The sequence below is a fragment of the Carex rostrata genome, chromosome 3, assembly GCF_964058835.1.
Source record: "Carex rostrata chromosome 3, lpCarRost1.2, whole genome shotgun sequence".
NCBI classification, from domain to species: Eukaryota; Viridiplantae; Streptophyta; class Magnoliopsida; order Poales; family Cyperaceae; genus Carex; species Carex rostrata.
In genome coordinates this window covers 7,669,688-7,689,882 of record NC_135920.1, presented here as the reverse complement: position 1 = coordinate 7,689,882, position 20,195 = coordinate 7,669,688, and the positions used below count along the sequence as shown (strand labels likewise).

At 35.3% G+C, this 20,195-nt stretch overlaps 1 protein-coding gene and 1 long non-coding RNA gene across 6 annotated transcripts; one reads left to right on the top strand and one right to left on the bottom strand.

The window, feature by feature from the left end:
* Positions 1–340: 340 nt before the first annotated feature.
* LOC144551236 (uncharacterized) lies at positions 341–5,537 on the top strand. 5 transcript variants are annotated; one of them, XM_078299127.1, is made up of 5 exons: positions 341–696; positions 1,442–2,665; positions 3,152–3,315; positions 3,824–4,391; positions 5,300–5,537. In XM_078299127.1, the coding sequence occupies exons 2-4, from the start codon at positions 1,456–1,458 to the stop codon at positions 4,373–4,375; spliced, it is 1,926 nt and encodes a 641-aa protein (XP_078155253.1). In that variant the 5' UTR covers positions 341–696; positions 1,442–1,455; the 3' UTR covers positions 4,376–4,391; positions 5,300–5,537. The 5 variants fall into 5 exon arrangements, with proteins under 5 accessions (XP_078155253.1, XP_078155251.1, XP_078155250.1 ...); XM_078299125.1 differs by lacking the exon at positions 5,300–5,537 and adding an exon at positions 4,890–5,183; XM_078299124.1 differs by lacking the exon at positions 5,300–5,537 and adding an exon at positions 4,884–5,183.
* Positions 5,538–9,810: 4,273 nt separating this feature from the next.
* Positions 9,811–11,027, bottom strand: LOC144552046 (uncharacterized). The gene is made up of 3 exons (XR_013510936.1): positions 10,607–11,027; positions 10,061–10,153; positions 9,811–9,947 (listed from the first exon to the last, which is right to left on the bottom strand). It is a non-coding gene; the product is annotated as an uncharacterized LOC144552046 (long non-coding RNA).
* Between the last annotated feature and the right edge of the window lie 9,168 nt (positions 11,028–20,195).

Sequence of the window (20,195 nt, the reverse complement as noted above, 5' to 3'; positions counted from 1 at the left end):
TTAAATTCAACTTGTGATTTGTTGACATGTTAAATTTATAAAAAAAATTAATAATTTAATATAAAGTCAAGCGGTCATTTTTTCATAAGTTAATAATTTATTTATTTTTAATCGTTAATTGCTTAACTTCATATTAAATAAATCACTCAAATTAATATATAAACACAATACTCACAAATTACATATGTTTTAATAATTTGAATTCGTTATTTGAAGTAAAATTTGATGAGTTTCAAGATAAGCTCATCGAAACAACGCCCTTTTGCTCTTCGGTTAACTTGAAGAACACCTTAGTTCCACTCTTTAAAATATATCTGCCGATTTTTTAGGATTTAATCACTTTAATAATCCTCCTAATTTACGAACTCCGAACGAAACAAAACCGATGAAAAGAGAGAATCCAATATTTCTCAGCGGTCTCGGCCCTTGGATTGTGTACCGTCTGGGCGATTACGACTTACGAGTACCAAAATGGCGCTTGAGAAACAGTAACAAACTCATAGCCACAGATAATCTGAAATCGTAGAACCCTACTTTGCGCTCCTCTTCACCGTTTACGCCGACCTTTCTGTGTCGGAACTCCTTATCGACTTCGTCGGTGTCTCTGGATACCCCATAAGCTTCTCACAATCAACAGGAGAATATACGAGCATCGCAGCTCGTGGTCGCTCTGCTCTGTACAAGGAGTTTACTCAGGTTTCTCTCCTTCTATATTCTTACTTGCTCACTGTAATTGAAATCGCTTAGTTCTAACTTATAGCTTTCATCACTGGTTCGTGGTTTCTCTGCCAAGTTTGAATCTTTATAATCGATCCTTTTCAGCAATGCAAGTAAAGTTACTGTATCAGTAAGCTTGAGAACTCCATAGTTTTTTAAAATAGCTCAGTAAACAATTGCCAATTGCCTTAGTTACCACTTACGTCCTTAACATTTTGCTCGGTGAAGCATCTCTTGTACCCTGTTTATGAATACGTTTGCATTAGGTTTACCTCTGCCTAATTTCTCTGCCCTGAGACTGTTACCTCATCCTACTAGGGATTTGGGTTTATCAAGGTGTGAGAATTAGGATGGCGAGGTTTATTGGTTCCAGTTGATATAACTGTAACAGCCATCTCAAGCTACAATTAGAAGGAAAAAGAAGTTTTAGTATTTCCTCACATTGATACACTTTTGAAAAACGTCATTTTCCTTCTGATTTTGCGTTCAAAATTCTAATTTTTCATCGTACCATCAACTGATAGTTACCAAAACTAAATGTCATCTGCAAATTCCTATACACAAAAGAAAAAGAAGAAAAAAATCATTCCAATTAATATGACTTGGAGCAAAGCATATGGCTATGAGAATCTTTATTTATTGTAAAGATGCTAATAATCAAGTGCTGGTACGTTCATTTGTTAAATAATATATAGGCATTACTTTTGACTTTATACCATCACAGCTTGAAATAATTTAATGGAAGATTCTAGAAACCGTACAGTGCCCATGGAACCCAATGTAAAACCGGAAGACACAAAAGAAGAACCAAAGGAACAAATCAGAGAAGAAATCGATGAAGAACCTAATGAAGCACCAGAATCCAAACTCACAGCAGATGACTCCGCAAAGTCAAAATCTGCAACTCAGGATTCCACAAACGCCCCGATAGATGCTGGACCTGCTATGCATGAGGCCGCAAATCCTTTGGTTGCGATCGATCCAACTAATGTGATGCTTGAACAGCTGTCAACGGCCCTCCATGTTCTCAAATCACACACCGAGTCATCTCTCACAATGCAAAACTCAATCCAGTGGGATGAAATCCAATCACATTTCAAAACGCTCGATGCATCGTTTAATGCACGGGCCGAGGAGCTGGACCGCAAAAAGGCTGAGCTGGAGGAGAAACAGGCCAGGGCTCAGGTGTTAATTAAAGAAAAAGAGGCTGCCATTAAAGAGAAGGAACGTGAATCATGGAACAGGTTACAAGTGGTGAAAGATGATGCGGTTAGTCGAATCAGAGAGGTTTGTGAAAAACACAAGGTGGATGTATCAGAGCTAATACATGGTAGAAGCAGGAGGCCGAAAGCACCAGTGAGGTACCCAGACGAGAGTGCCCCCGCCATGTTAAACCCCCGTCCAGTTTTGAAACATTTTTTTGAACAGATGGATTCAAAAGGTCTAGTACAGTTCTTCTTGGAAAACCACAGAAAACTCTCTGTACTAACAGAGGAGCTTGTGACTGGTTTGAAATGTGCACCTGATCCAGCACGTCTGGTACTGGATATTTTAGAAGAGGGGTTTTGGTACCAGGCGGAAGCACAAGCACAAGTACAGGTACAGGATGAGGGTGAAAATGACAAGGCGAGTACCCTAACTGGCATGCGCAAGTGTTGTGTAATACTGATGGAACTGCTGACCAGTGGGGGCCATGCCATTACCCAAGAGGTTAGTGCAAGGGCCTGGGCAATGCTAGCAGGTTGGAAGCAGACTCTAGCGGGCATGGATCTAGATGTTCATGGCGGTTGTTCTGTGGAGGCTCAAGCAGTGTTACAACTAATGGTCACATTTGATGTGACTTCAGTTTTTGATGAGGATGAGCTGTGCAAACTTGTGGTTGCCATCTCAAGGCGTAAGCAGACCACGGATCTCTGCCGAGCTGTAGGGTTGACTGAGAGAATCCCAGGTTTGCACTCTTAGTGTTTTTTGAACATAAATTTTTGTATGATCTAGTGCCGTCAATTGTTTACTTGACCAACTGGCTGCTTATCGAGTCAATTTCTCTGGTTGGCAGTTTATCGAACGGCTGGTTTGTTGGGTCGATTTTAATGAGACCTGCCGTGCTTTAATTTTCTTTGTTAATTAGTAAGATTAAGCCCTCTACGAGTCTAATATTTTCATTGAGAAATATGTGCAAAGAAGAAAACTGGAGCTGATCCATTGGTGTCCACCAGTCCTGTTTGCTCTGGTCTGACCTGATTCAGTATTTTTCAAGTCGGTGATGGTTTCTTGATCCACAGGTAGGTCAGATCAGAACACCAATCATGTCATATAGTTAAAATAAAATTATGCCCACCCAAATCCAAACCCAACATGAGACTTGACCAAAATTGACCCATTATTTCCCGTTAACATATTTCTTAAGGCTTTCTTGATTATTATTATGATGTAGGTATTGTGGAGGAGTTGATCAGTAGGAAGAGGCCAATTGATGCGGTGCACTTTATACAGGCATTTGGTTTGGGTGAGACATTCCCAGTGGTCCCCATCCTGACGTCCCATTTGGAGGACCCACAAGATTTTTGGGAGTACGATACTGAAAAGAACATATCTCAGGTATATTATGCAATTCTTCTTATATTAGCTTTTTTCATTCATATCCATGCTTCTTTTTTGCACATTGCACCTATTATAACTGGCAAATGGAACTCAACATTTCTTATGTTTGTGACTAAAACCCAGCATTAACATGTCTAACGTTGCAAGGTAAAAAAAAAAAAACAGTAACATTTCTCATGTTTGTAATGAGCATCCTGCATTTTGTTTGTATTACTGCAATGTATTGCATTGACACACACTTCTGTTGGACTGGCGCAAGAGAAAAAAAGAATTATATGTTTCTGTTAGATATTCAACATGTTGATATTTCCATGCGTAAGTTGGTTTGCATAATTTCTCTTTTAAACAGTTCCATTTATCAAGTACGAAAACTTCAAAAGGATTCAAAAGTTTGTGTCAATGTCAGGAACGCTGGGTATAGTTTGTTACTTTGATTCACAAAAAGGTCCTTGATTCTGAAGAGCAAGCTGACACTTTGTTTTTCAACTTTCTTGTACCATTTCAGAAGGATCCAAATAGCAAGGAGATAATGGTACTTCGATCAATCATCCGGGTTGTTGAGGAATACAAGCTCCAAAAGGAGTTTGCAATTGGGCCCCTCCAGAAACGTATAGGGGAGCTCAGAGGTCGATCTGTCAAGAGAGTAAATACTGATCCTCTGTACCCGAAACCGCTCAAGAAACGTGGGCCGATGTATCCTAACACGTACCCACCAGCTCCTAGACCCAGTCATCCACCTGTTGACAATTCAGTTTATGCTGACCCGTATGCTCAATATCCTGCCCCTCCTGCTACGGGCTATGCAACTGCATACCCACAGTACCCCCCTCCCTCTGACACATCGACCTCGACACCACATTATAGCAGTGCTCCCACATACTATGGGTCTTATGCCGGGACAGGTCAGGATCCATATAGCGGGTATGGAGGTTATGTGGATCCAAATGCAGGTGCAGTGCCTCAGGCTCAGGCCCCGACTCAGCCTGCTGGGGCTAGTAATTATGGGAGTTATACAAGTTCAGGTTATGCTCCGCCAGCTCAGCAATCATACATGTAGCTTTTAGAAGTTTAAAGTAAGAAAAGTTTTCCTTCTCTCTATCTCCAACTATTTTATGTAATGCAAATTCATATTGTATTGTTTAGGTGGCTATATTTTTTTAAATGCCTTATAGACTTTAGGTCTTAACTTATAGCTGCAATAATCTAGTTGTCAATTTCTTCTTCTTTTGTACAAGTTAATTTTTCTTTCAAAATTAATGAGATACTTATGTGCTGGAATTAAGAAAATTTTATGATATGAAGATTGGTTCATTTATTTTGTCGTGTTCTGAGATAAATTTCGGTTTTGGTCCTGGTTGATGAAGGTACGTATTAGCTTGCACATTTAATGAGCATGTAACCTGTCCAATGCACAGAAATTGATCATTTAAATTTTGTTTAGTTTGCTACAGCTAATTTAACTGCATCAATGTTATACTAAATGTACTGTTATAATTTGTTCTTTTGGTCCCTATTTGTTCTCTCTATCATTGATATGTTATTGCTAGCACTTCTGTTATGGATAGTACCAGATACCAGTCGTCAGATGTCGATATGGATTCTTTGACAACTATTCATCTCCTAAACAAAGATTAAGCAGCATCAGATAAGTTTATCAACTATAATGCTTGCAAAAATAATATTATGCTATAGATTCTAGGTAATTGGTGCTCTCTGTTAATCTTTGCTGAAACTTCTATTCTGAAGCATCTACTATCAGATAATTTTTTTCGTTAAGATAGGCTGCTCATATTGCTTATTATGATGTACTGTAACATAAATTTGTAGTATGATTCTTTTTAATTAAACTTTTCCTTCTAATTTTATCCTCAATTTATGCTCAAGTTATTCTTGAATCTCCCTCATATGAAGTTACTACTCCTAGATAACAAATCTTAGTTTTTACTGCATTATGTTGGATACAAGTTTATCAACCTTTTAGGTGCAGGCTTGCAAGGATCGGGTACCCTTGGTGAGTTGGGTCTCTCTCGCCGATTCTGAGTTGATTGACCAATTTTGAGTTGCTCCCTACTACTGAGTCATCTGGTATACACATGAGGATTCTACTATTTCTATGATCCTTCACAAGCTCTTCATTTTTTTTTTGTCTTTTTTTCTTTAGTTATCTAACCAACAAAAAGGAAGCGGTCCGTAAAATCTTACAGAGCATTCAGGAAGATACTAAATATACATTTCAATTTGACTTTGTAAGTTTGTATTGATTGCATAGCATAACATCTTTGGATATTATTCTGAGAATATACCCACTGCAAGTATTTAATTATCCTTAATGGTTGATTTTCTAATTAAATAGTAACAGTCCAATCAATTATTCTTTGAAAGCATTCAAATGTCAATGGATAACTCAGAAGAATGATACGTCCAGATGTTATATAATTACCATTCTTAACTGGTGTGTAATTAATTACTACATCCATTATAGTTTGCATTTGTTTCTTAGCCAGTACTATTATATTTGTCATATGAATTCATTGCCAGATCAATAAAGAAAACTGCAGAGTTTTGAAGAGAAATGTACAATATCGAATTATACCCAAAGTTTCGATTATATCGAGGTATGCATGGAGAATGCTATGTAATCTTAATTTGAGATTTTTTTTTAATTATAAAACAGGTGATAATGCGATTTCCCTTCTTAAGCCATAGAAAGACTGTCAAGTGTCAGCTCCAGTCAACACAAATAAAGATTTAAATCGCTCATTTATTCATCAGTCACCATAAAAATCCTACACGAGACCTTTTGAGAGAAAAGAAAAGTTGCACTACATCAGTCGTTCGTGTTTTCTTTACTAAACAATTTAACAGATAATTATCGATTTACTATCGAACAGTAACAAAATTTCAAGGATAAATAAGATAATTTGTTTCGAAAATTTACTCTTGCATTTTTTGTGTTATTTTGCCAATAAACTGGAATTTAAAAATGCTCGTTAAACTTACCATGTTAGTTCGTGGCATTCACTAGCAGTTCTACCAAAAGGGGTTTAAATAATTGCTATATGATAGTTAATTAGCAAGTCTGCACTTAATTAACTATCATATAACTTCAAGTGATATTCTAATCGGCGTATACAATTTTGTGATATTTTTGCTCAACATTTTGGTTAACATTGAAGAATCAAGTTATCAAATATTAACCTACAGGATTTTGTTCACAGTGGCGAAACTACATGGTAAAAAATATTAACCTACAGGATTTTGTTCACAGTGGCGAAACTACATGGTAAAAAAAAGGGGGCTAAGCTCCCCTATCTTTTGAAATTTTTGCATTTTTTACCTTGAAAATTTTAAATTTTACAAAAAAAAAACACTATTAGCCCCCTTCATAAAATAAAATTACATGACGCTTATTTATCCAGCTCTCCTTATCTCAATTTTCTAGTTCCGCTCCTGTTTATTCATATATCACATCACAGCACAGATAAAATCATTGATTTTTAATGCATTTGGGGAGATGGCCGAGTGGACTAAAGCGGCGGATTTCTAATCCGTTGTATGAGTTATTTGTATCGAGGGTTCGAATCCCTTTCTTTCCGCTCTCTATTATGTATGATTTTAGTATTTTTGGATTGAGAGGGATTTTGATTCATATGATTTTATCATGAAAAAATTATTGAAAATTTAATTTTTAAAAATGAAGAAAAAAAGAAAAAAAAAAGAATTTATTCCTCACACCTAGGATTACGCCCTGGATCATTAGATAAAAATCTGAAAATAAAAAGGGAAACAAAGAATATAACTACTGTATAAACAAAAAGTTTGCGAATAAGCATTATAAAATCTCCAAAATTTGTTTTTGTTTTTGTTTTTGTTTTTAAGGGAATAAATTACCTTTTCTTACGATAAAAAAATCCTTGTTTTCTTTTTTTATTTAAAAATGAAATATGAGAAAGAATCTTTTATTTTTCTAGTTTTTTTATTTTTGTCTTAATTTAAGAATTAACTATTTTCGTTTCGAAAAAAAAGGGTTTGCACTCATTGGAAGATCAAAATAGACTGATAAAAAAACTGATCCCAATTTATGGCTGTAATGATTAATTGCATATTCATTTTGATTTTGGAAATAACTATAATATAAGACAGTTTTTTATATCTATTTTTGAATTGATTTAAATCTTAATTTTTTTTTAGGCCGCAAAAAATCTTGTCAAAAAAATGTTGATCTAAATTATTTGTCACATTCTTTCTAATAAATTCAAATCTATAGTACTCCATCTATTTTTCAAGAAGTATTTCAATAGAAAAAAAATAAAAAAAATCATAACATATACCATTTAATTAAATTAAAAAAAAAAATCAGAAAATCATATTTCCGCTGAATTACAAAATTTGATACAATTTTTTGGATGTTAATAAAAATTCCGGATAAAAACTAATCAGTATTACTTTTGGACACTTCTGCAAAGCTCATAAAAATATGTATATGATGATTGATGCATGTTTCATTCTTGGAATGATTTCAATTTTAAAACTACGCTAATTGTTTTATTCACATATTTGGGCTGCGGGTAGATCTCCAATGGAGTTGCGCTATGTTTTTAATCTCTAACGATAGGTTCGATATACTGGTACATTGATACCTTTATCCGGGCTGAATAAAACATGATTATTTTTTTTTTTAAATTGTAAGTGTCAACCATAACAAATATATTCCTTGTTTTGATAAATTGTAAACCTAGAATATTAAGTATCAACTCAACTGCAAGTGTTAATTAGAATTGACCTCAATAAATTGTTAACCCCAACATAAAATATATAAAACTCCATCCCAAAAGTAAACAGGCTTTATTCTAAGATGGTAATTTTATTACTTCCTCAAAAATCCAACTGTTACGTACAATTCTGAAAGAATATCAAGATCAGTTCGTTGTAGCAAACAGGAAGTAAACAACTAGAATATAATATGGAACAAGATTTGGTAAAAACTAGATAAGTACAACATGCTTTCGTTGCAGGGACGCAAGGATCCTGAGTCCTGACACATTGTTTCTGGCCAGATTCCCTTGGCCTCTCTTGCAGCTTCTAGGATTTTTAGTCAAGCATCATTCCCTCATCCTCATCCTCTGAGTTGGAGTCAGATTCAGAGATATCATCTGAGTCGGGCATCAGCTGCTGCCAATTGATCTGCTCTTTGTTAAGAGCCTGCATACAAATAAAGGTTGTTAAAACATTATCATCTCAAACAAAAGGCAACACACTAAAAAACAAGTGTCAGGGAGGAGTCGTATGATACCTAACCTGGCTTCCAATTCACTCCGTATCACTCCCCTAAAAACTAACTAAACAATGCAACACACTAAAAAGAAAGTACCAGACAGACAGCTCTTGTATGCTATCTAAACCAGACCTCCAATTCACCTGACACTTGGGCTAGAAACCAACTAAAATAAAACATTATGTACCAGACAGGGCTCATATGTTATCCAACCTGACATCCAATTCACCTTATCAAACCTCACATTACTATCCCACTGAATAACGACACACACACACACACATCAAGCACACATAATGAGACAGAGAACCTTCAAATCATCATGAAGAGAGGGCTATTCATCTGACATTATAAGCATTTCTATAGGTCGAATTGATTCCATGATCAAGTCATATAGTTCCTCTAATCCTGTTGCCTATATAGAATAAAACATCAAAGTTAGAACTGATATTCAGTTGCTTGTTTCTCCTAATGAAATGGGTCAAACCTCTACATTAAGATAACATGAGGGGGCGGGGGGATTTTGCAAGAGAGAAACCCGCTCAGTAGTGGGGACCACCAACGACTATTTCAAGACCATCATACATATTGCAGAACACTAAATTCAGGTATGATTTTAGTTGTATTGAGGCACAATTGCACATTTAGGGGTACATAATGGAGCATTTCCTCACTCAGTGGCCAAATCAGGGAACCTGGTTCCTCAGGAAGCCAACACCCTTTTGAGGAGGACAGTACCATTAAGTTCAAGTCAAGTTGAAATCCCACTTACGTTAGAAATTATATGGCTTATTCAAACCTTAGTACCTCGTATATGTAGAATCTTATATAGGTGATATTAGGATCTTTCACTTCCTCTACTCTGTTCCAGTGGATGGCTAATATTTCGACATCAAATGGTGCGATGCTCTCTACCTTGAGGGAATCCTTTGAGAATTGTGAGATTTAAAAGAAACTGTAAAATAAGTAAATTATGTTAATACAGAGGAAAAAAAAAACTAATAGAAGAAATCACCTCTCTTATCAGTTGGGTGAAATGATTGATTTCCTGTTTTGTTTTGTTGATGAACTTGTCATATATATTTTTTTTTTGAAAATGAGGCTACTTAGGCCCGTTTCATTGCAGAAACTTAAATTATAGTACAAGTTTCAACTATCAAGTAAGACCTGATAGTATAATGACCGTTCTCCTAAGCAACTACCCCACTGTAAAGTTGTCATATTCCTCTTTTGAAATTTCATATGGATCTTTTGTAATTGAAAGTTTGTCGGTCTTTCTCTTAATTGTGTTAATCTGCTTGCTCAATTGCATGCAGCTACTTGAACTTGCTCTGACTGCAGTTTGGATTTCCATCTGTGTGCCACACAAAGCATTAGAAGTTAGGACAAGAAACAAGAAATCATATTGTGATGCCATTTGTTATGGCGCATAAATAAAGTAACTGTAATGACTTTGGTAATAAATACATTTTCTCCAATCCTAATTTTGTTATCCTCGTCCTCTGAGTTAGAGGTGGAACAAGAGTTGAAGAGCCACTTGCCCTGCTCTACTCAAAGAGCCTACATACAGATAATATTAATAGTCAGTTATATTCCTTAAAGCAAAGAAAATTACATACAGAGGTGTTATCACAGTTAAAACATTATATATCTTCATCTCAAACAAAGGCAACACCCTGAAAAAACAAGCCCTAGCGAGGGCTTGTACGATACCTAATACCGGACAGCTCTCGTATGCTATCAAAAGTTCAAAACCTGACTTCCAATTAACCGACACTTGCCTAGAAACAAACTCAATAATATAACATATCGAAAACCAAGTAACAGAAAGGGCTTAAGCGTAATCCAACATGACCTCCAATTCACCTTGAAACTCGCCTAGGTACCAACTCAAAAGTATCCCCGACCTTCTATAAAATCAATACATCAAATCTCGCATTACAGTCCTACTAAACGTCAAAAAACATGCGCAAGCGCACACACAACACGCACACATAATGAGACGGAGAGAACCTGCAAATCATCACGAAGAGCAGGATATTTGTCTGAAATTATAAGCTGTTTTACACGTTCAATTGAATCCATGACCAGTTGTTCTATTTCTTCCTCCATTTCAACACTCTATATAGGATAAACAACAAAGTCAAAAATGAAATGTTATTTAGTTGTTTGTTTCTCCTAATGAAATTGGTCGAACCTCTACATTAAGATAATGTGGGTGGGCACGAGGGGATTTTACAAGAGAGAAACCCACTCAGTAATGGGGACCACCAACAACTATTTCAAGACCATCATACATATTGTATAACACCAAAATCAGGTAAGATTTTAATTGGGTTGAGGCACAATTGAACAATTGGGGGTACATAATGGAGCTTTTCCTACACTCAGTGGCCAAATCAGGGAACCTGGTGCCTCAGAATGCCAGCACCCTTTTGAGGACGATAGTTGTCACACCTCAAATCCACCGGGTCTGACAGCCTGCCACGTGTATCTATCAGGTGTCACATATACACGCAAGGCAGTGGATCTTTTATATGCATTACCAATATCCTTATCTGCTTCAAGATCCGTGAAATAAACCTGAAAATAATCGGGAGAGGGGGTGAGAATAAATTCTCAGTGCGAAATTTGCCACAGTTTAGATTATTGGACTTGCAATCAAACTCTATATTCAAAAATGAAACCCAAACAATAAACAATGCAAACAGATACATATAATCATAAATAACAGAATGCCAATGCTCGACAACAATTTAATCAACCTGCAACACAGTTTACGGAATTTCCAAGATGAATTTCAAACACAACATATATTTTGGCTTAACTCGACTCATTAGGGCTTGTAGCAACTACAGATGTTCTTTCGAGCTGAACCATTATCAAACCCACATCTGTAGGGTTACTGACACCTACAGATGGCCAACCGCTGGACCCTTTATCTGACACCCATCTGCAATCGTTTGGCTTAACAGTTTATTAAGGTCTGGTTCGAATCATATAAAGAAAATCCTCTTTGGAATCATTCCAATAGTCGAAATATTCAATTGACTTTTCCAAATGCATTAACACGTAGGAGAATGCCACCGAGCCATAGACGTTACACATGTCACCCACGATTTCCAATTACATCTCATAACATAATCACCCTCCCTCGTCCTAACCGGTACTGGGAATATCGAGGGTCGTTCACCTAAGGCCATTAGGATCCTGGGAATCCAAGTCAGCATACAGCCCGACTTGGCAAATTCATTGGATCCAAGTGCTTAACTTCGTAAATCCATTCACATACATATCCAAATCAAATCGTGGTGACTTTCAATCAAATCAGATCATAATAGATCGACACAACCTACAACCATACCAGCATGCAAATCACTCAAGTCACATCAATTCGAGTTTAATTTGATTGGGCTATGCAAATGCTATACACAATTCAATGATGCAATCCATGATATTCAACATGACAAACGAAAACACAGTTTAATTCCTGAAAATAAAGTATCAAACAAGTCCAAGAATCCCGCACCTTATTATGACGAACGTACCTCTTAGTTACGAATCAGGCGTCTCGAATTGCCTCGCTAATTCTTGCTCGACTGAGCCTACACCTATATTATACGATTACTTGGTTTAGTTCGGTTACATTCTCAAAACTTAAATTCCAAAAGCCGTCTTTTAATTCGTCAATTCTTTTATACCTTTCGGCTCATTTATAATCATTTAATTCAAGTCCAATTCCAAATTTATCCAATTAAACATTCAAAGGCCCAATTTACTCAATTATTTCACTTTGGCCCATTTACGTATCAATTATTTTATTCCAATTCAATTTAATTAAAGGCCCATAATTTAGCAAAGGTTTACGCCTCTAATTAACAATTCACAATTTATTCCAAGTCTATTTATAACATTTCTAATGCATAGGCCTTATATTTTATAATTCATACCCCTTATTTTTTTTATAAAAATTCCCAAGGCTTGTATTTTGCACAAAACAACCCTCAATTTAATTTATTTACATTTTTGGTCCCTGTCAAGTCAAGGGCTGGTACACACACAAAATTAGCACCAGGTCAGATCAGAACGGGCACATTTTATTTACAACCTTCGTTTAATTAAAATTAGTATTACAACTAAAACTCAAATCATATTTTTAAACTAAATCTCTATTTTTACAAATTATCGGCTCAGAAATAAAATGTTAATATTCACTTTAAATAAATTATTATATCTCGTTTCTATAGTCAAGAGTTTTGGCATGTTCTAATTATAATTTCATTTGACCCAAGTCCCCTATCCATTTTTCTTTAAACATTTGCAATTCGATCCTAGTCACATTTACTTACTTTAATCAATACCCTCTCAATATTATTAAAATTTGCCACAACCCCTCTATCTTAAATTTTGCATTTACCAGTATCAAAACAGAGGAGTACTAAAGCATTACAAGTCAACATAGCGTTACACAACCTACGACAGAGGGGTCTCAAAGAAAATAATTCAAGCAATTCGATCGAGTCGGGAAAATCAACAACCCGTACTCGCAACCTAACAAATTCACATCCTACGACATTAATCAATCCATCACGACACAAATCCATAAGTTTAGAAGTTATTTTGGAAATTACCCGAAATAAAAAATATCAAATATCAAAAGAAGCGGCCGATTCCGAGGGTTTCGCCTCGCCTCGCGGCCATCTCACTCGAGCACTAGCAATCACCATAGCACCCCAAGATAGCACCAATCGAGCACCGAGGCAGCACACATCCTCAACCCTAGAAACTAGGGTTTCATGGGAGGGGAAGGGGGCAGAAACTGAGAGAGAGAATGGGGGCGGGCTGGGGTTTTCCGAACCGAGAAAGAGAGAGAGAGGAGAGCAGTGGGGCGGCGGCGGCTGGCCGTGGCAGCGGCGGAAAGGGAGGGCGGAGCCCTGTTTTTTTGGCGAAGAAGGGAGGAGAGGGAGTGGGGGTTGGGGCTGGGGCTCTCACGGGTAGAGAAGAAGAGAGGAGAGGTCAGAGGCGGGTCCGGTGGGGTTCGCCGGCGACGGAAGAGGGGAGGGCGGAGCCCTCTTTGGTTTTGGCGGAGAGGAGAGGGAAGGGGGGCGGGGCTGTGGGGATGGGGCTGTCACGGGTAGGGAAGGAGAGGAGAGAGAGAGAAGGGAGGGGTTTAAAGGGGTGCTTTAAGATTCGTGCTGGTTCAAGATCAAATGGCTCTAAAAATTCTGATTTTTAATATATGGTCTCAATCGATTATTTTAAGACGTTTGATGTTACAAAAATTAGAATCAAGTCTCGTAAAATTTATTACAATTTCGTTCTAATATTCAGGATGTTAAACTTTAGATTTATGATTCGAATAATTCGTTCTCAAGTAATATAATTATATATATTCCATTAACTCTCTAAAATTCCTAAATGAACTAGTTTTATAAATTCTAAAATCCAATTGTACGAATAATTTCGTATAATTATGCTCTTATTTGGAATTCAATTTATTTATTTATTTACACGAATCTAATTAAGTAATTTCTTCTTTTCTAAAAATTCAAGAAATTGTAGCGAATTTTCTAAGTTTCTGATTTACCGAATAATTATAATTTTATTCCCAGTGCTATATTTTATTTTATTTCTAAATCTCGAAATTTTATTATACATAATTTCATACATTATTTATATTACGAAATTTTAGTTTCGTTTTAGTCGGTCAGAAAATTTCTGAACGATCGTTAAGTTAATTAAACTTTTTATTTAAACCAAATATCGATTTAGAAATTTTAATCATGTTTTAAAATTTCATAATGTAACAATAGTACCATTAAGTTCAAGTCTAGGTCTATGTTTACATAGATACCACTTAGAGATCCTATACACTCTACATCATCATTAGTAGCTTTCAGGTTCACATCTTCGGCGATTCTGTTCTAGTGGATGTCTAATATTTCTACGTCCAATGGTGCGACACTCTCTAGAGGGAATCCCCGTTTAAGACCTACAAGATTTTAAAAGAAACTACAAATCAGATATACTATATATGTTAACACAGAGGAAAAAAAAGAAATCAAATCACCTCTCTTATTAGTTGGGTGAAATTATTGATTTCCTTTTTTGCTTTGTTGATGAACTTGTCATACTCCCCTCTATCAATTTCATAAGTATCTTTTGTAACTGAAAGTTTCTCAGTCTTCCTCTGAATTGAGTTAACCTGCTCGTCCAATTGCATGCCGCTACATGAACTTGCTTTGACTGCCATTTGGATTTCCATCTGCATGTGCCCCGCACAAAGCGTTAGTACAAGAAATAAACAAATAATATTGTGATGCCATTTGTTCTGGTATATACGCAAAATAATTCGACTCTAAAACTGAAATTAGTTAGTTTGTTTGGTACTTTGGTAGGTTGTTATATTGAAAAGCCTGCTTAGAAATACAGGAACTTGTATCAAACCATTATAGAGATTCCTTCTCAATTCTTCTTCTTTCTATTATAATCTGAGTACATGTATCATATTAGAGAGTAACTGTAGCACGTTGGAATCGAAAGACTGATAACTAGTTAATATATCTCCTCCAATCCTAACAAATTCTTAGAAAACAAATATTATAAAAATTGTATCCCATTTGTTGATAGTACGCAACTCAAAGAAGGAACAGGGCATGAACTCAGAAATGCACAATTATATGAAAAGCAAAAGGGGGAACCAATACGGATGCGCTAACTGGATCTATTAATCAGGGAAGCAGCTAATAGTCCCCGGACATCAGTCCCCCAAAAATCCCCGGACCTTTAACACTAATCCTGTAAACAAGTATATTAGCTTCGGTAATATGATGCAAATAATTCTGTAAACAACTTCAAATGATGTTAGACATATGAAACCGCGTGCGTCCAAAGCAAAACGCGTGAAATCAGTCCAAACCGTGTGGTCAACTAAGAAAGTACAATCAAAGTACAGCTAGCAGTTATAATGGGGACCACCTTCTAGAAGTTGTAACCGGTACCAGATTTTATAATTTTTTAACGGGACCAGATTTTATAATTAGTGAACAATTTATGTGAATTAAAAATTTAAGAAAAAAATTATTAAAAAAAATTATAAAAAAATTTCATTTTTCAAAATAATTTTTTTTTAAAATAAAATAAATTAAATTAAATTTACGTTTCTACAAAAAATTTGATAACTTAAACAATATAAAGTAAAATAGTAAAAATTCTATAAACATTATCAGTAAAGTCTGTAAACATATATGAATTATTCTATTAGCAATTTAAATTGATTCAACAGTACTAAATCATATAAACATATATACTAAATCCTATAAACATATATAATAAAGTCTATAAACATATATACTAAATCCTATAAACATATATGAATTATTCTATTAGCAATTTAAATTTCTTCATCATTTTTCGAAACATATACAACATAACACTGAAAGAAAAAAAAAATTACAACAATTTTACATCATACAAATCACTATTTGCATACTCTTTAAAAATTATTCTGCAAGTGTCCAAACTGTAATCACAATAGTAACCAAATACTGTAACTATATGAAAGTAATCCTGTAAACAAAACGATATAATCCTATAACTATGTAATCCTATAAACAACTAGAATCTGTCTATGAATTTTGTGAAAACACCAAAATTTGGTGAAAGACATCTCCCTTTTTCTATTTACGTATTCGCTGAAATATATTCTGTGAATGAGACAGAAGTCTCATCGCAAGAACAACCCTCTCTCCAGTTATGTCCACCTGCAAAAACATATAGGTTTTGAGAAATTGAAATTACAATAAGAAAACAAATACAAATAGAAAATAAAATTTACCTGAGTAAAATTCATTGGAGTATCTGTTATAAGGCAGTATATGTAACGCAACATGAATATTGCACAGTCATGAGAACGGTTTTGTTTCGGACATGCCTGACAGTCATAAAGACGTGTCTTCCATGAAGGGTCACCTGGAAAAGATCAAAAACCCTAATAAGTCTATAAACATTAATAACAACAGTCCATTAATCCAATAATTTTTGATCCATAGAAATATTAAATAATAAGCACTCACGGAGACGCCATGCAACAAAAGAATCAATCCACATGGTTGTATGCCATGCACAATTGATGTATGCTCCATTAGTTTCCCCGGCAGAAGTGAAGTAAAGAACTTGCTTCCGTTTCAATTCATAAGCAAAAAGTACCCAGTGGTTCTTTGCACACACTGGGACAAAAAGCCACCTCACCTTCTCAAATTGGTCGGAGAAAAGTTGGGGAATATTTTTCAGAGCAGTCTCGTGATCATACGTATGCATGATATTCTGCATTATAACATACAAAAAAAAACAATAGTAATTATAACAGGGCTATAAAAACTTATCTGACAATTTCAATAAAGATATGTAAACCTATAATAACATAAATATAATTCTATAAACATAAGCTATAAATTCTGCAAACTAACACTGAAAGATATGCAAACCTGTAACAATATAAAGATAATTCTATAAACACAATATATAAATTCTGCAAATAGTCCCTGAGTTTTGAAACATAAACGTTGAAACTGACATAATATAAATCTGCAAACCTATGCAATTAAGTTCTGTATCTGGAAAAAAAAAAAACATACAGCAATATATGGTGATATGAAGAACCATGGTTCTTTGACCGGAGTATCCATTTGCATGATGCTTAACACAACGTCAACAACCTTCATATAATATAAAAGAATATTTGAACTAAGAAGATTCAAATTAACATTTAAAATGAACAAGTATAAAACAATTCAAAAATAACAAAATACCTCGCTCGAGAGATCTGTCTCAGGCATCAACAAATCCTTTAAGAATTGAACACGACAATAAACGTGCTGGGCCATCCGGTGCTCAAAAGCTGTTTCATTGTCTGTCAGCTTTTTTTGTTTTATTTCAACCCACCAATCATCCAAAATGCTTGTAACATCATAGGACATCTTCTCCCTGTGTTGGTACATGTACCGTTTGGGAAGTGGGGGTTTCTGAATGTGTTGGTCACCTCGATCACAAAACAACGAGTTTGAAAAATTCCAATCAGCTTCGAATTTTCTGAACCGAAACGGTCCAACCTTTCTTGGGCTAACATACTGATCTTTAAATTGTAACCATCGCAACTTTGGACGAGGTGGTGTGTAGTGTTCTGATACTACAATATTACAATATTCAGCTGGTAGTCCATTGCCACGAACATCATTTCCCTTTGCCTGATTCTTTCTTTCAATAACTGTTGTTACCTTCTTTTTCCGCACTGCCTTTTTCTCACCCTTTTCAAACACATCCTTGCCCTGAAAAAAATGAATTACATTATGCAAACACATCCTTTCACTGAAAAAGATGAATTACATTATGCAAACACATCATGTGTAAATTTGAAATTATAAGAAATGTGTATTCTTTACCTCCACAATCAATTCCACCACTTCTGGGCTTTTTCCTTTGTCAACTCTTTCTTTCACAATTATTTCTTCAATATCACTATCCTGAAATTGATTCAACAGTTCTATAAACATAACTCTTGGATTCTGCTAAGTATAACTAACAATTCTGTAATATAAAATTAAAACTAATACTCAAACAGGAAAGAAGAAAACTATATTAAGAAGAACACAATACCTTATCATTCGGCTCAACGGTTTTCACTGGAATTTTTCTCTCATAAACATCTTTCGGAAAATCAGATTTCTCTTCAACTGGTACATTCTGTTCTTCCATTGCTGTTACAAAATCCTCATTCACTTTCTGATCTTCTAACTCTGGCGAGCTTTGTGTAAAACCCAAACTAAATGATGGTAACAATTCATCAACAGCTCCTTTCTGACGCTTTGTAAATTTCTTACAATCTGCCGGTGTAGTACTACCAAATTCCAATTTCTTTTTTTGTAGAAAAGAAACAGGAGTTTTGACCATGACATTGGTAGTTTGTCTAGGAGGCTCCAATTTCCCTATCTGGAACTTTTTTTCTGCTGCAAAAATTCATACAACATGCTTTTCACGTTCTCAGCTAAACATAATACAAGCAAGATGATTTAAAAAGCAATATTAGATTTTTTAATGAAAGCATGGAATGTAAATCTTACGTGTTTTCATGAAATTTTTCTTCTTTTTTGAAGTAAATTGCAACTCTATTTGATCCACTTCTTCAATTATTCTATCCATGACATCGTGGGGAATGTCATCTAAAGTAGGAAGTGCACGTTCCAGATAAACATACGAACTGATGTCTGCTATCTGATCTTTCAGATACGCACAGGGAACCACACCAAATTTCATATAAATAGGACACATCTCTAGCATAAACTTGGAGAGTGGCTGATTTCGATATTTGCGCAGATTACAACTCCAAATATTGTCCTGCTTTAAACCCTTCCATCTGATACAAAGAATCGTACGGTTGCAGATCCAAATAATCCATAGCTCTAGAGACCGCACATCCAACCAATTCGTCTTCGAAAGTGCTCCTGAACCATTTCTTTGATAGAGTGGTAACCCAGTCTAAATAGCGTGGTACGTGCCCAGTGTAACAGCGTAGCTTTTGGAACTGGATTCTCTCAAAAAACCAAACCTATAAAATTGAAATTGGATAAGATTTTGACTCCAAAAATACTATGCGTTGAATCCTATAAACATAAGGGATAAATCCTGTAATCATAAAAACTGCAACAAAAAGAAGCTTACAATTAGTGCAAGAGCACATCCTGAAAGGTAACCCGACTCTGTCCCTTCGGATTCTACTGACTCGTCAGATTCTTGTAGATGACACCATAGTGCAGCATTTGGAATATCCATAGCTAGCATATCAAACACAGCACTGTTGTTCGTACAATAATCATTTTCGTCTATTTGACTAATTTGTAAAAACATACAATTATTGAATTTTACGATTTCTTCTATTTTAAGATTATGTAGGTCCAAGAAGAGTTGGAATTACAGAATGATACGCTTGGACTGAAGAAATCATGAAGACTTTTATCAAGAAGACAAATTGTAAAATCAAAGGTGGTAAAATAAGTTTGAGGATGTTTTTGCAGAAGTAAAACGTTGGTAACGTTTATAAAACGTTGTAACGTTTTTAATTCTGCCAAAAACACTTAAGTAAAAGATTGATTAAAAACACAGAAATAACTTAAAACGTTATAACGTTTTTACAAAACGTTGCAACGTTTTAGGATTACTAAAAATGGCAGAAGCACTGGTGTACAAAACAAATAAAACGTTATAACGTTTTGTAAAAACGTTATAACGTTTTAGGATTGTCAGTATTTCAAATATAAAACGTTGTAACGTTTTCATAAAACGTTACAACGTTTTAATTAAATCTAAGCTTCAAACTGTTCCTGTTTTTGATCAAGATTTTACAGCACAAAACGTTATGTAACGTTTATAAAACGTTGTAACGTTTTTGAACCTTTTTGCTGAGCTGTCAGAAATCTAAACCCTAAATCGCAATTTGAACTAAAACGTTGTAACGTTTTATAAAACGTTGTAACGTTTTGGCTCAAACAGCTCATTTTTGAGCTGACACTATAAATAGATGAGTGAGGTTTTCTTCTCACTTATCTCA